This window comes from Apus apus, chromosome Z (assembly GCF_020740795.1).
Source record: "Apus apus isolate bApuApu2 chromosome Z, bApuApu2.pri.cur, whole genome shotgun sequence".
Taxonomy (NCBI): domain Eukaryota; kingdom Metazoa; phylum Chordata; class Aves; order Apodiformes; family Apodidae; genus Apus; species Apus apus.
The window spans coordinates 2418595-2435084 of NC_067312.1; the positions used below are offsets into that span (position 1 = coordinate 2418595).

The window sequence follows — 16490 nt, forward strand, 5'->3', positions numbered from 1 at the left end:
GGTCTCCTCCATATTTGTGTCCACTGCAACTTCTTGGCTGGGTTTAGAGGATCCACAAAAAACACCTTTCAAAGTTCTGGTGGTGGAAAATGCCTCGAGGTACGATTCACATGCATAAACACTTCAGTGGAACCATTCAGACTGTCTGGCAGAAGATGGGAGGGTCAGTAAAAATATATTTAAGGACCTCTGAAATTCAGTTCTGAATTCTAAACCTTTCCAAGTCATAAGTAAAACCTTTGAGACTGTTTGTAAAGTACTTTGTAATTTGTTAACAGAAGTGCTTCCAAGACATAGAAGTAAACATTGAAAGGTGCATTTTTCACATTCCCAGTTTTGACCAAAAGTTTCTTCAAAAGTGTTTATTTGACAAATTTTGTTGTTTGTTTTTATCCACAGTTGAATATTACAGTGACTATTACAAGCATTTTCCTATAAACAAAAGTGTAGTTTACAGCTTTGTTCAAACTGGAAAAATATTTTATCCCCAGTAGTATCTCACCTACACTGTCCACCTTCTCTGAAAGCAGCTTAAACCTTCTGCTTGTTAAGAGTTCACAACCCCCCCAAAAAAAAAAACCCAAACAAAATAAACTTTGCACTGTAGTAGCACTTTTTAATATATATATATTATTTTTTTTCCTATGAATTTCAACTTAAAGTTCTTGTCTACTAGCACATAGAAATTGTATGTTCATTGGGGGATTATGTCCTCTGGATCATTTTATTTAACATCCATGTTTCTAGAACTTCTGGCAGGGAAATAAAAAACTGAATTTACGGCTGTGGGTCAATAAAGTGGGAGGGAAAAGGCTCATGGCAGTTCATGCAATTAATTTTGATTACCTTTATATGCAAAATGCTGATTTTTCTAGTTAAATGTGGTCTCAAAGAACAAGTTTGCACAGGTTTGTCCATTTTTTCCTGCTTAACACAGAGGGGAAGGACCTGTTGTTTCAAGTGCATCTTTGTGTCTTGTGTCTTTTTTTGGGTCTCATGTTCTTTTCTACCTGCTACAACAGCTCAGCCAGCTGCAAGATAAGCAACCTCAGATGCAAAATGCCAATGAAAGACAGAAAAAAAAAAAAAAAAGACCATCAAAGCAAAATTTAGGTTGAACATAGAGCATGCACCTTGTCCTGGATGCTTTTTGTAGGTCAGACGGCACCAGCCTGAAGTCACCTCTGAAGTGCTGGCTTTGCAGTGGGGGTGATTAGTGGGATTTTTCAGGGGGTTCATTTTTAATTATTTTTCTTTTTCATTTTTTCTTCCCAAGAGTGCTTTTCTGAGATGCCTTATATATACAAAAATCACTGTGGGTCAGTGTTGTTTGTTTGTTTGTTTTTTTTCCCCAGGAACTTCAAATCTCACGCCTCAGAGTGAGATTTCACCATCTGAGGCAGCCACAGCCAACTTTTTATGAAAAAGCAATTAAAAGAATCCCTCGTTTTAAATACTTGTTTCAGAGAAACAAGCAGTTGAAGAGTCAGTTACCTCAGTAACAGCTCAAGGCACAGAGTGGGGAAATTGCTCAACTTTATAACCAATATTTCAAGATAAAGAGAGGTCTGGAAAACCAAAGCTGTGCTTTGTGGGAAGTGAAATGATCTTGAAATTAATGCTCTTGAAATCAATGCACTTTAAATCAAGCAGTACCAAATCTGAGGTAAGAAAGTCATGCTTGAGCACAGCAGTTTCACCAAATTAACAGTGAAAAAGAAATGTGATGAAAAAAAACAACATATAGGAAAGATACTTCACACAGAATCCTCTTTCAGGTGGAGGTTTGTGGCTAAACTACATCACCACAGATCAAGGGAGTAAATCCCAGTTCCCAATGATCAACAACAAGAGTTTTGAAGAGTGTTTTTTGGTTGTACATGAGACATTCTGATCCTGCAAACACCAGTGAAAGACCATCACCACATTTTATCACCCAAATGGCTGTGCAAGAGGATTCATTTAGCCTGAATGATAAGCACTCTTTTAATCAATCTGTTGGGAATTCTACCCTGAATCCTTTCCATCAGAAAATAGGTTGAGAGACCTGAAGAACCTGAGAGGAAACTGCTGGTCTAAGATGAGTTCTGAGCCTGACAGCAAGGCTGAATTCTGCTTGGAATATTGATTTTTGATGACCACTAGAGTCTGGAAAAAAAGGGTTAAGATGCAATTAAAAAAAACAAAACAACCACCCTAGATTCAGAGCATTGCAAAAAAATGAAAATAATCGAGAAGAACATTCAGTTGCAGAAGGTGAAAAGAGGTAGGTCCAATAAATCCAGATGTTTTGGCTGAGCTAGTTGAGAAGAACGTGGGCACAGGCAGCAAAAATGGTGGCACGACCTTTGTTGTGCATGAAGGGGGAGATGAAGGCACTCCTGAATATTCCCAGTTAGGTGCAAATGCTCCAGGACTGTGTCTGGAGGTAGTGCTGGGACTGTTCCAGCACCACATTTTCTTCTGTAATCACTGGGTGGTGGGTAGAAGGAAAAAAAGGTTAGAGGAAAAAGGAACTTCTTCCCTAGGGAATGACCTTCAGTCTGTCCCTCTCCAGTGACACCTCCACCAAACCATGGGCCAGCTGAAACAAGGTTATTTATCCACCCACACAGACCAGTGGAATTACTCTTCACAGCACTCAACTTTTTCTTTTAAAATGTGCTTTTTTGGGATAGCAATATACACATATAGTACATAGAGGACTCCTACAGTTTGTATATACACTGATTATATACATGATGTTAAAACAGACTCCTTGTCTAAAAAGGTGACTCCAGCATGGTGGGATGTAGTGTTATCTTAGAGACTTCACATTCTACTTGAATCCTCTGAGCAGACAAGGAGCCTAATCAGAAATTTGCTGTTTGGATGGGCTTGACACCAGTGTTCAAAGTGGTTGGTGTGGTTTGTTTTGGGTTTTTGAAAGCTCTTTATCATCGAGGAGCTGCTGAGACTTTGGGGAACCACAACCACAAAAGACAAGACTGTTCTGGAAGAGGAAAGGACAAAAGCCTCAGAAGGTTTTGGCTGCTGCCAGATGTCCTTGCCACATTTTGGCACACTGAGCTAGGGCAGAGGCATCACCACCAGGTTCCTGGTCCAGCATCCTTCAGGAACCCACCTTTTCCCTTCCCCAGTGGCTCTGCAGTAACTGAGAATTCAACATGTCCTGAGAAGTAGGGAGACAAACCAATGACCACTCTTGTGAGGAGGTGGCCCCTTCCAAACATCTACCTGAGGTCAGTGGGTTGGGTTTGGTTTAATTTAGAAGTTAGGTTAAAAAAAATCTTAACAGAATTTGAATTGATTGCAATGAATCTATTATTTAAGTTGCTGCAAAGAGTTTGTGTTCACTCTTGGGGAAATGACTTGTATTCCTTACATACTACCTTATTTTTTGAGTGAAAACATTTCACTGCTTATTCATCCCCTTTTGTTTTATAACTTTTTTTCAAGTACCCTTTATTTATCGAAGTCCTGGTCACATTTTGGATGAACTGAATTTTCCCTGGATTATGGCTAAGGACTAACCCACTGAACTGGGAACCTGATGATTAAACTGGGCAAGTCTCATCTCTCAGTGAGATTCTGACCCAGGCCACCTAAGAGGTTTAAGAACCTTGAGAGCCACTGGAAGAAGGTTTTGGCCTTGAAGAAGCTCATGGAAAGCCAACAGGATCAGGATGATCTACACTAGGAGCAGGAGGGCCCAGCCAGTCCTTTGTCTTGAGGTTATTTCACTAGGACCAACACTTGGCAAGTCACTAATGGAAATTTAGTCACAGAATCAAGTCCAAACTGCCAATTTCATTGAATCCCCAGGAAGCAGATGCACCGGATGCAGTTGGGAAGAGCAACACCATTTCTCAAACATAGACTTGGTGGCAAATTCCACCTCAGTGGAAACCAGCAGCGTGGAAGCCCGTGACCTCAAGAGGTGTGACAAGCACATCCTTGCACCTTCTGCAATTTCCCTTCTCAACTCACAACCCTGATACAGTTTCTAGCAAGAACAGAACTGCACATCCTGTTATTAATCCACACAACCCCCCCAGAGGTGTTGGACAACTCACGTGTCCTTCAAGGCAGCATAAGTGTCTCAGATTTTGATTTAACTGCCATTTCTTCACAGACACCTATGAAGATCAAAGCAAGTTGTCTCCCACTCACCATGCTTCCCTCCAAGTGGCTTTCGGAGCTGATTATAGGCTTTGAACAATGTCAACAAAAAATCAAGCAGTAAAAAACCAATACATTTACATTTCAAGTATCCTTATTTCTGAGCTGCAAATAATCACATACAGATCAGTCTCTTTTTTTTTTTTTTCCCACTGTACAGTTTAACATCCATTTATTACCATGTCTTGGTTCTTCCAGGCACCTGTTTGGTCCATATTTCAAGAGCTCCTTCAGTTCCTTTTGTGATTTTTCTTTCTTTGCTGGAGGCCTCTGGGTAGGTGGGCTTAATTGTATTCTCTTCAGACTTTATTGAGAAATTCCAAGTTGAGAGAAGCAGGGAGGTGAATGGAGTCCATGGTTATGGAGGATGGGTTGAAGGGAAACATGACAGGGAACATGTGCTTGAAGTCTAAGAGCAGCTGTGGAGGGTCGTTTCGCTCTTGCAAGTGCATCTATGAGGTGTGGGAGGAGAAAAAGTGCTCAGTTGTTGCCTTTTCTTTACATTTGTCATGTTTAAAGGTTTGAGAAAGCAGAGTTTTGGAGGGATTGTAAAAAAAAGAAAAAAAAAGCAGCAAGAACTGGTTTGTTCTCTATTGCGGCAGCTTTTCCCTGAGCAAGTATTTACAGGAACTTCTACCCAGGCTATAGACAAAATGCCTGAGTTAGTAATGATTAATTACAGGTGTCATTAACACTCCCTCCTCCATTTAATTGCCTCAATTTACCTGTATGTCTCTTATGAAAGCGACCGTCACACGTTCTTCAAACTCATTCACAGGAGTGTAGAGGTTAAGTATCTTCACAATCTGGTGAAGACAACATAGGATTACAAACAGTCATGAGAATACAAAGAACCACCCATGTCTTGTCTTGATATGGCCATAAAACGTCTCCCATGACACTACTGAGAAGCAGAAGTAGCATCCAGGTGGTCCTCTGCCTGCTGTAAGGTATGAGGAGCCTCTATGGACCCTTCAGAGTCACTTCTTGTGGCCAAGTGTGTACACTGGGAATGGAATGGAGCAAGAGATTCCTACAGGGACTCCAGCTGATTGGCAAATGGTGACACAGGAAGATTCAGAATAGGTGACCACCTCCCAGGACTTCTGATGTCACCTTCTGACTTTTGACAAGGGCTTGTAGCGAGAGGACAAGGGGGAATGGATTCAGACTGGAAGAGGGGAGGTTTAGGTGAGACATGAGGAGGAAATTCTTCACTATGAGGGTGGTGAGACCCTGGTCCAGGTTGCCCAGAGAAGCTGTGGCTGCCCCATCCCTGGCAGTGTTGAAGGGCAGGTTGGATGGGGCTTGGAGCAACCTGGGCTGCTGGGAGGTGTCCCTGCCCATGCAGGGGGGTGGAACTGGATGATCTTGAAGGTCCCTTCTAAGCCAAACCCTTGCATGATTCTATGACATAACACTTCTGTTGCTCTCTCACTCCTGCTCCTCCCCTACCTCCCCTTGTCCTCTCTCAACATATGTATAAGATGGGAAGATGGGGAGGTGGTGATACAAGGAGAAAGGATCTCCAAGAACTAGAGAACACTTCTCCCTTGCTACAACATTATCAAATCAAGGCCATGCAATCCAGCAGTAAAAAAACATGAATTTGTATCCTCCTGGAACAGACTCTCAAAGTTTAAGGCCAGATCCAGCCAGCCTAGATGGGCAGTTCTCAGCCTCCTGCCCCAAAATGTCTTTGGTGGGCATCCTACAGAGATGGTTAGACCCTGGCAGAAAACACCAGGTGGATTTAAAACCCCAAGTTGTCTGACTTAGTTCATGACCTCTTCAGGGCTGGGTTTCGCCTCTGAACATTTGTTCTGGAGCTTCAGCACCTTAAGAGAGGAGCCACCATGGTGACCACCTCTGACAGGAGTCCCTACCAATCATCAGTCCTGGGAAGGACAAGTTATTCCCAGCATGGGAATGCCAGTGGTCACGTCAATGAAGAACTGGCACTAGGAGACCATCCTTTTCCACTCCTTTAATTATCCATAAGGCTCTGGAGTGGAAACCTGTGCCCTGCTCCCTACCTGCTGTGTGCTGAGCGACGTGCACAAGGAGCAGATGGCCTCAGCATCTTCTGAAGTTTTCTTCTTCAGCTGCAGGAGCTGGGCTGCCTGAATCAAGGGCTCCAACATCTGTGCTGCTCCACTCTGCTGTAGATTCTTCCCACGCAGCCATTCCTCCAGCTGGCTTATGTTAAACCTGGGTAAGCAGCCAAGACAGGACGTGAGCTGAGAGGAGATAAGATGGAGCATCCCAGAAATCCCCCAGGAGACTCAAGTTGTGGGGCAGTGCTGGTAGATGTGGCTTTTCTGATCCATATTTGCATTGCAAGAGACACCCAGACTTAGGACTCAAAAACTCCAAGCAAATTTTATACATTGCCACGCTAAGGAGGAACATGCAAAGGATCTATGGAGGGAAGGGGAGAGGAACCAAAGGGAAGGATAAATCACTTCCAGCAAGAAGGAAGGTCACAGATCTATGCCAGGGCTGATAAATATTCATGGCCCCTTCCTGGCAGGTCTGGACTAGGTGTCCTTCCAAATTCCAATCCTTAATACAACACAACAATGAGGCAGTGATGGGGCACGTGGGCCCCTGATCCCAGAATCTCAGAATCATCTAGGTTGGAAAAGCCCTTTAAGATCATCAAGTCCACCCATTCCCCCAGCCCTGCCAAGGCCATCACTGCCCCATGTCCCTCAGCACCACATATCCAGGGCTAGGAAACCTCTCCAGGGATGGGGACTCCAGCCCAGGGCCCTGGGCAGCCTGGGCCAGGGCCTGACAGGAATTAAAACCTTCAACACTACAAAAGTTGCTAAGAGGGCTGGAGCAGCTCTGCTCTGGAGACAGGCTGAGAGAGTTGGGATGTTCAGCCTGGAGAAGAGAAGGCTCCAGGGAGACCTTAGAGCACCTTCCAGGGCCTGAAGGGGCTCCAGGAAAGCTGGGGAAGGGCTTGGGACAAGGGCAGGGAGGGATGGGATGAGGGGGATGGATTAAAACTGGAATAGGGAGATTGTGGTGAGACATGAGGGGGAAATTCTTTGGTGTGAGGGTGGTGAGACCCTGGCCCAGGTTGCCCAGAGAAGCTGTGGCTGCCCCATCCCTGGCAGTGTTGAAGGGCAGGTTGGATGGGGCTTGGAGCAACCTGGGCTGGTGGGAGGTGTCCCTGCCCATGCAGGGGGGTTGGATCTAGATGATCTTTAAGGTCCCTTCCAACCCAAACCAGTCTGGGATTCTATGATGAATTACACCAGTGTATTTTTTTTGCATCACCTTGGAACTCAAACAAAACTCCCTTAGGCAGGTCCATCCCAGCCCAAGCCCCTGTCCCACCTTAGCTGCATGCCCGTGCTCCATGAGCAGACATCCTTCCTCAGCAGGAGGTTGTTGAGGGCAACGGCATTGATCATGTAGAAGAGCTGCTTGAAGACCTGCTGCACAATCTCTGGGTCCAGCCCCTGGTCACTCATGATGCTGTGGAAGGTGTTGAGCTGACGAATGATGGCATCTAAGCTGTAAGAGTTGTCACCATCTCCCATGCTGGAGGAGCGATTCCTGTAGCCCATTGGTTTGACACCAGAAAGTCCCTGGATACTCTCATTTTCCAGCACCGCAGACACTGAGAAAATGGGAAAAAATGACCTAAATGCACCACCTCACCTCTGTCACTGACTCCCCAAATGAGTGACAGGATCTGTCACAAGACCAGGGAATTGTTCTGTTTGGAAAGCCCTTTAAGATCGTCCAGTCCAACCATTCCCCCAGCCCTGCCAAGGCCACCCCTGCCCCATGTCCCTCAGCACCACATCTACACGGCTTGGAAACCCCTCCAGGGATGGGGACTCCAGCCCTGCCCTGGGCAGCCTGGGCCAGGGCCTGACAACCCTTGCCAGCAAGAAATGCTGCCCAAGATCCCATCTCAGCCTCCCCTGGCACCACTGCAGCCCATCTCCTCTTGTCCCATCCCTTGTTCCTGGGGAGCAGAGCCCGACCCCCCTGGCTCCAACCTCCTCTCAGGCAGCTGCAGAGCCAGCAGGTCTCCCCTCAGCCTCCTTGGCTCCAGGCTGGACACCCCCAGCTCCCTCAGCTGCTCCTCCTCACACTTGTGCTCCAGCCCCTTCCCCAGCTCCCTTGCCCTTCTCTGGACACGCTCCAGCCCCTCCATGTGGGAAAAAACCCCTCATCCCTATTAGTTTCTGTCACGGGGGAAAAGCAAAACTCATCCAGGTCTGTCCCCATAACTCCACATCACTGCCACCACAAGGCCCAGGCTCCAGACCTAGACTTTTTGGGTACCATCTGCCTCTTTCCCAACCCTAGGCCGTTCCTTTGAGGAGAAGTCACACGAGCACCATTCAAAGGTGTGAAAAACACTCCTAAGTAGATAATGATGGCAGAAGAAACCCAAGTGTCCTAAAAGCTAAGGAGGTGTGAACATACCGACCATGGGTTGGAGTATGGCCTCTGCTATCTTGATGAGCTGCTGGTAGATCTGGATGGAGAGGTGGCTCAGCACCTGGCGGTACTCGGTCAGGTCAAAGTTCTTCAGGCAGTGCTCATTCTGCTTTGGCGTGTTTTGGGTCATGAAATCCTGAAGAGGAGGAGATTAAACCCCCCTGTTTCATTATCCCTCCTATTTCCAGTCCAGTAAAATCACTGGATTAAAACAAACATGGAGTAAATTACAGCCAGATGTTACCCAAGTGCATTTTGCAGCTATTTTCTGGCTGAGATTCATAAATCACCTCTGATTTCCTCAGCCATCAATTATTACTAGGGGCTTTTTGAAGGAAAACATCATGAAGTGAGAAGTTTCTTTCCTTCAGTCTTAAGCAAGGAGCAACATTTGTGTTAATTCTAATATAGAGATGATCTAGAAAGTGACTTTTCAGACCCTGAGAAACTTTTTTTAGCCAATTGTCTATCCCTGAGTTCCAATTACTTATGGGAAATAAGACAATTTGAGGATAAGATATTAGAAAAAGAGAAAATAAATATATAACCACATGCTATGTTCTGACAACATTTTAAATGGATCTGAGGTTCAGAAAACTCGCCAAGCAATTGAATTTATTCCCTGCCTTTTGCTGAAGCAGCAGCTGATCCTGCAATTGGAGGTTGCAGCCCAGAATTATGGGTTCAGCCACAAAACACCAGGATTGCTGGCAGAAGCAAACATGATCACAGAAGCCTAGAATGGTTTGGGTTGGGAAGGGCCTTAAAGATCATCTGGTTCCAACCCCCCTGCATGGGCAGGGACACCTCCCACCAGCCCAGGTTGCTCCAAGCCCCATCCAACCTGCCCTTCAACACTGCCAGGGATGGGGCAGCCACAGCTTCTCTGGGCAACCTGGGCCAGGGTCTCACCACCCTCACAGCAAAGAATTTCCTCCTCATGTCTCACCCAAATCTCCCCTATTCCAGTTCTAATCCATCCCCCTTGTCCTCTCACTCCCTGCCCTTGTCCCAAGCCCCTCCCTAGCTTTCCTGGAGCCCCTTCAGGCCCTGGAAGGTGCTCTAAGGTCTCCCTGGAGCCTTCTCTTCTCCAGGCTGAACACCCCAACTCTCCCAGCCTGTCTCCAGAGCAGAGCTGCTCCAGCCCTCCCAGCATCTCCGGAGCCTCCTCTGGACTCTCTCCAGCAGCTCCATGACCTTCTTATGCTGGGGGCTCCAGAACTGGACACAGTTCTGCAGGTGGGGCTGCCTGTTCATCAGCTCTTACCAATTTAGTGTCCAAATGAGAACTGTGCAACTTTCTGTTGCTGTTTCCTGACTAGCACAAAATGCACAAACACAACACGTACAATTGGAGTTGACTTCAGATTTTCTCCTTCATTCTGACTAACGAAAAAGTCTCCCTCTGCACTGCAAGCTTGCATTTAGTTTGGGATTTTTTTTAAACCCCCTTTCCTTAAATATAGGTTGGATTTCAAGCCATGTATTTTGAGAACTGCTCAGAAATATTTCTTCCCCTCTTTTTTTTTTTTTTCACCAAATTGTCAGTTCACAATTTGATAATCAATTTGATTTAAAACAGCGAATAATGGCAAAGATTGTGACATTTAAATGTGGTTCATTTTTCACCCTGTTGATTTTCTAGGGAGGATTTTCTTTACATGTAATGTTGTTATCCAGGCAGAAGAGGGCAAACAGGAGCTTAATTATTAGCAAATATCATCTAAATTCTTTTTCTTCTTAATTTAAGGCACTGAGGTTTCCCACACCAGCCACTATCTTGTGAATGATCTTAATAGACAATCTGATCCCATGATATTTTTTTTGGTCTTTATTCTTACAGCTTCATTTCAATATATATATATTCATCAACTAAATTAGAAACAACATAATTTGGCTCTTTTGAAACAGCCAAAGAATGTGGCTACAGGGTGCAATGTACTAAGAGGACTGTGTTGATCTGATTTTGTCAGAAGGGACTGGCTATAATTAAACTGATTTCAACTTCTGAAATATTACTGAGGTGGCAAGAAATGAGAGCATTTAATTCCCAAATCTTACACTATGATTGTGTATTTTTGTTCTCTCCAAGTGGGCTTATTCTGAACTACTTGCACAGAAAAGGAAAAATAAAAATCAGTAGAAACATTCAGAATAAACCGGTAAAATTTAGCACTTTTTTTCCTGGCTAAAAATCTTGGTTAATGAAATGCTGAGGGACCTGCTAAAACCAGAGGAACAGCCTTCAAAACAGCCTCCCATAAGGAATATCCCTGTTCAGACAAATCCAAGTGAATAGTTGGCTGAAAAATTGCAAATATTCTGTCACATGTTGTGTTAAAAAGGTCTTGGTTTTGGCTCTCAAATGTCTTGTCTTGGTGCAAAGTCCTGTGAAGCTCTGGTCTAGTCCAGACTGGATATAAGGGAGGAATTTGTTATGCTGAGGGTGGCGAGACCCTGGCCCAGGTTGCCCAGAGATGTGGGAGATGTCCCATCCCTGGAAACATTCCAGCTCAGGGAACTGTTCTGAGCAACCTGATCTAGGTGCAGGTGTCCCTGCTCACTGCAGGGGGGTTGGACTGGAAAGGTCCCTTCCCACCCAAACCACTCTGTGACTGCAGAAGCTGCCTCACTGTATCCAAATCAACAAAGGAGGAAAGTCAGAGATCACCCCACATGGTAGCCAGAGGGAAGCCACCAGAGGCAGGAGACCTAGAGAGTGGCCTTTCCTGGAGGAATGACAGGAGAGGAGAGGAGAGGAGAGGCCCCCCTTACCGCGTCCCCGCTGTACTGCTTCAGGCAGTGCAGGAGGCGACACGTGTTCGCCAGCCAGAACGACGTCAGCTGGAAGTCATCGTTGTGTTTCTGCAGGAACAGAAGGAAAACATGTGAGACCCCCCCCCCTTCAAGGTCATTTTGAGCTTCCCCACCTAGACTGGGAATCTCTCCTCCTCACATGGGAGCTGTTCACCACTGCTCCCTGCAAACGCTTCCTTTAATCTGCGCATGTCAACAATTTTACTGCTTGGATCATAAATTCTCCTGGTCCTTTGGGTCCACAGAGATGCTGGGAGGGCTGGAGCAGCTCTGCTCTGGAGACAGGCTGGGAGAGTTGGGGTGTTCAGCCTGGAGAAGAGAAGGCTCCAGGGAGACCTTAGAGCACCTTCCAGTGCCTGAAGGGGCTCCAGGAAAGCTGGGGAGGGGCTTGGGACAAGGGCAGGGAGGGATGGGATGAGGGGGGATGGATTAAATCTGGAAGAGGGAGATTGAGGTGAGACATGAGGAGGAAATTCTTTGGTGTGAGGGTGGTGAGACCCTGGCCCAGGTTGCCCAGAGAAGCTGTGGCTGCCCCATCCCTGGCAGTGTTGAAGGGCAGGTTGGATGGGGCTTGGAGCAACCTGGGCTGGTGGGAGGTGTCCCTGCCCATGCAGGGGGGTTGGAACTGGGTGATCTTTAAGGTCCCTTCCAACCCAAACCAGCCTGTGATGCTGCAATTCTAAAAAGGGAAGATGTAACAGTGACTGGCTTTGAAAGTCACCACAAGAGCTGAACAATCTACACTTGGACATGGTTATAACCAACCTCCATCACCTTAACCCCAAGGCAAGAGCAAACTGGCACCTACCTTCAGCACCTTCTTAATGCCATTGATGGTGGAGGTGAGCAAGGAGTGCACTTTCTGGTCATCATTGATGTAATCCGCGTGCCTGATGCACATGTAGAGGATGTAGGCAGGGAGGCAGGGAACAGTAGCAGACACTGTCTGGGGCTTGAGATCTAGAAGGTTTGGGTTTAGTTTTTAAAAAAATCCATTTCACATTTTTTTCGCCAGCTTCCTGGTGAAGCAGGTAACAGCAGAGCTGGAGATGGACCCAGGCAAACCCCTCTCCCCTAGCCCTGGGGTTTCTGCTCTACAACTTGCATCCCTCTCTGCATGATGGACAGAGAACCAGAGACCCAACTGCAGGACAGATGGACCTCCTGGAGCTGGCCAAAGCCACTGAGCTGCAGCAGCAGGGCTGGGGATAGTCACACAAAGTGTGCTGAAGTTTGTGACACTATGACATTACACTTCAAGGATGCACTAGATCTTCTTTATAACGTGAAAAGTCCACCCAAGCAGCCCACACATCACCTCAGAAAAGCTCCCTGAAGCTTTCAGGAATACATCCCACAGGATACAAACCCCTCCATGGAATTCACAGCTCAGTAAATCACTTGAGATACTGAATGTTAATTTTAGCTGTGGGAATTTGCAGCCTCTAAAGGGAGAACCTGCCTGATGAGGAGAAGATCAAAGATCACAGCAATGAAAGGCCCTGCTCTTGGAGCACTTTTTTAGATCCTCACTAGACCCTGGTGGGGTGAGAAACTGGTGGTAAATACTGACACTTTGGCAGCACTGACTTCTCCAACAGCCTTGAAATAAAGGGATGCTGCAGGAATTCTGAGCAGACATTCCAGTAAAAGAGCTCCTGGGTTTATTATCCCTTGCAGTGACCATCAAACATCTGACAAACCAAAATACCTTTATTCCACTGCTGTGCCAACCCCCCAAGGGTGTATCCTTTGCCATCCCCTCCCCATCTACCACCACATCCTATCAAGCCCAGCAAGTTCCTGCCTGCCCTAGAAAACACAGCCTGTTTTGGTTTTTTTTTTACATTTTCTAGTTTCTGCTGTGCCTAAGGATTATATCCATGCTGGTATCTCTGCTTAGTGCTCCACTTTACCTCCCAAAACCTCCAGCACCAGAAACCTGCAGCCCCAGGAGGGATGGATTTGAGAAGACCTATTTGACTATCCTGAGATCTTGAGCTAACAAGTTCTCCCAGGAAAGAGAAAGAGCCAGGCAGAGGAGGAGAGCAGGTTCCTCACCTGTAATGAGGTTTCGGATGAGGAGTGGCTCATCTTCTTTATAATATTCCAACATGCCCTGAAAATCCTTCTCTTTCCTCTGGACTGAAACTTGCATGTTCTGCTCGTGCTGCCTTCTCTCCGCTGGCACCGCGGCTTGGGATGCTGTGAAAAGAGCATGAAAGGTGGGACCTGCTGACCAAGAACTCTTCATGTCCTCTGCTGCCCTCAGAGCAGACACCAGGACAAAGGTTATATATACCATTTCCAATAATCACAGAACCATTCTGGTTGGAAAAGACCTTTAAGATCGTTGAGTTCAACCATAACCCAACTCTACTGACCACTGATGTCATCACCTTCCATAGACTGATAAAGCATAAAGAACAAGGTCTTGAACAGGTTGCCCAGAGAGAAGCTGTGGCTGCCCCATCCCTGGCAGTGTTGAAGGGCAGGTTGGATGGGGCTTGGAGCAACCTGAGCTGGTGGGAGGTGTCCCTGCCCACATGGGGAGTTGGAACTAGATGATCTTTAAGGTCCCTTCTAAACGAAACCATTCTGGGATTCAATTATTTTAATCCTAAATGGGTTTAATCCCCTTGGAATTGCCAGGGCAGAGCAGTTCCCTGCTGGCCCACTGGTCTCCTCTCTTTATCAGCTTTTAGAGAAAGCAAAGGAGAAAATCCTGCTGCTCTGCAAGGCTGTGAAACCAAAGTGCTGCCCCCCCACCCCAATGTCTACTAAAAGCCAAGTCACCTTCAAAATCTTGTACCCTCTTCATGTAAATCTTCAGCTGCTTCTTCAGCTTCCTTTCGTTCTTTTCCAACCTTTCCAGCAATTCTTTAAGATCCTGAAAAACAAGATGTATTGGGTTAAAAATAATAATAATTAAAGCCAAGAATAACTCATTTGGGATGAGTTTGAGGCTGAAGTCACTTGGTGACCAGGACCAGGTGGGAGGATCTTAGTAGAATAAAAGGTCTATTCTTTCTCGATTGCTTGGAGACCCCCCTGCCTACACCACAAGGACTGTGGATGTTGGGTGCCTGCTTCTTCTAGAAGACAAGCTTCAGAAGTATAAAAACTAAATAATAAGGTACCTGGAGTCACAAGAGTCATGTAGCCACCAAACAACAGTTCCAGGCCAAGTAGCAACACTCCCAATGCACCAGTGGGAAATGCAGAACAACCTTGCAGTGTTCAGGACTGGTGGAAGAGACCCCAGAACCTTCTCCTCCCTTTCACGTTTCCTGTTTCCTTTCTCTCAACCTGATGTTTTCCCTCTGCCTCAGGCTGTTTTCAGTACAGCCTCTTACCAGATTTTCATTGGTGAGCCGTGTGATTTCTTGCTGAAGTCCAAACTCCACCTGGGCCTCAGGAGACAGCTGCAAGGTCTGCAGGAAAGCCTGGTGCTGCTTCTCCATCTCTTCTTGCAGGGCATCCACTTGGGTTTTCAGAGCTTCTATCTCCTCCTCATGCTCTCTCCTCTGATCCTGCAGCTGGGCTTCCAGCAACCTGAGAAAAAGCCCACACAGATCAGCCTGTGACTTGGTCATTGTGGCATGACCACCATTTCAGTTTAGATTCTTCAAAGTCAGCCAATGCAGGAGATGTTTCTGGTCAACCTCCCTATAAAACTGACACACATGGAGGGGTGCTGTGGGTGTTACTGCCACATCAGGCTATAGTGATTTGGTATAGTGCATGTTAAACACTTTTTAAATTGGCCAACATAAGAGGAAGACATGGAGCTGCTGGAGAGAGTCCAGAGGAGGCCATGGAGATGCTGAGAGGGCTGGAGCAGCTCTGCTCTGGAGACAGGCTGGGAGAGTTGGGGTGTTCAGCCTGGAGAAGAGAAGGCTCCAGGGAGACCTTAGAGCACCTTCCAGTGCCTGAAGGGGCTCCAGGAAAGCTGGGGAGGGACCTGGGACAAGGTCAGGTGGGGTGAGGATGGTGAGACCCTGGCCCAGGTTGCCCAGGGAAGCTGTGGCTGCCCCATCCCTGGCAGTGTTGAAGGGCACGTTGGATGAGGCTTGGAGCAACCTGGGCTGCTGGGAGGTGTCCCTGCCCATGCAAAGAATTTCTACCTAATGTCCAACCTAAGTCTCCCCTCTTCCAGTTTTAATTCATTCCTCCTCATCCTCTCCCTCCCTGCCCTTGTCCCAAGCCCCTCCCCAGCTTTCCTGAAGCCCCTTCAGGCACTGGAAGGTGCTCTCAGGTCTCCCTGGAGCCTTCTTCAGGCTGAGCAAACCCATCAAGATCAACCTTTAACCCAGCCCTTCCAAGAAGGGAATGTCCATCAAACCAGACCCTGCCAAGTATTAATCCCAGCCTACACAGGGAGATGGTGGCTAAAAGACCCAAGAGGACAATCCAAGCCTATGTTCTTGCTATATAGCTCATGGATGTGGACTCCTGGGCAGAACAATGGAGAACCACACACCCAGCTCAGGGGCTTGGGCTCCTCTAGCATGGGATGCAAATGACCATCATAAAATATGAGGAAGACTCTGGTGTTAATAACTTGTTGTTCACCCAGCATGTGCACAGACATGGAGCTGGACCACTGGGGAACAAGCTGGAACTCTTTCAGGTCCCCTGGCAATCCCTGGAGATTCATGTCTGTGAACTGTTTCCCTGCAGGAACAATTAAGCATGGGGTTGTTTTTTTTTGTTGTTGTTACTTGTTCTGTGTTTTTATTTTTAAGAATTCTATAAAAGAACAGATGCTCTCTATGTAAGATGCCTGGATGAAAAGTATTCATCATTCTCCAATCTGGGGCTTTTTGTTGTTGTTGGTTTTAGAAGATCTAAACAACACAAGCTCCACTCTCCCATTTTCGAGTAGAAAAACATGTTCTCCAGCCATAGAATTATAAGCAATAATGGACCCAGCCTCATAATCATGTTGTCAGGAGTTAGTCTTAACAGCCTTGGAAAATCCAAGCTCCGCATGAAATAAGTATTAAACACTTGAT

At 46.5% G+C, this 16490-nt stretch overlaps 1 protein-coding gene and 1 long non-coding RNA gene across 3 annotated transcripts in view; one reads left to right on the forward strand and one right to left on the reverse strand.

Annotated features, from left to right (window-relative positions):
* LOC127395475 (uncharacterized) overlaps positions 1-16490 on the forward strand; it is a 308391-nt gene that overhangs the window by 69862 nt on the left and 222039 nt on the right. The window lies entirely within an intron of this gene.
* Positions 247-16490, reverse strand: part of LOC127395437 (unconventional myosin-Vb-like) — a 129314-nt gene continuing 113070 nt past the window's right edge. For both annotated transcript variants that reach the window (XM_051642441.1, XM_051642440.1), the window contains 10 exons: positions 14829-15027; positions 14269-14362; positions 13534-13677; positions 12281-12432; positions 11431-11520; positions 8641-8791; positions 7534-7819; positions 6219-6393; positions 4908-4988; positions 247-4634 (listed from right to left, as the gene is read on the reverse strand). In XM_051642441.1, the coding sequence (XP_051498401.1) occupies positions 4482-4634; positions 4908-4988; positions 6219-6393; positions 7534-7819; positions 8641-8791; positions 11431-11520; positions 12281-12432; positions 13534-13677; positions 14269-14362; positions 14829-15027 (1525 nt within the window). In that variant the 3' untranslated portion in view covers positions 247-4481. The remainder of the gene's footprint in view (positions 4635-4907; positions 4989-6218; positions 6394-7533; positions 7820-8640; positions 8792-11430; positions 11521-12280; positions 12433-13533; positions 13678-14268; positions 14363-14828; positions 15028-16490) is intronic.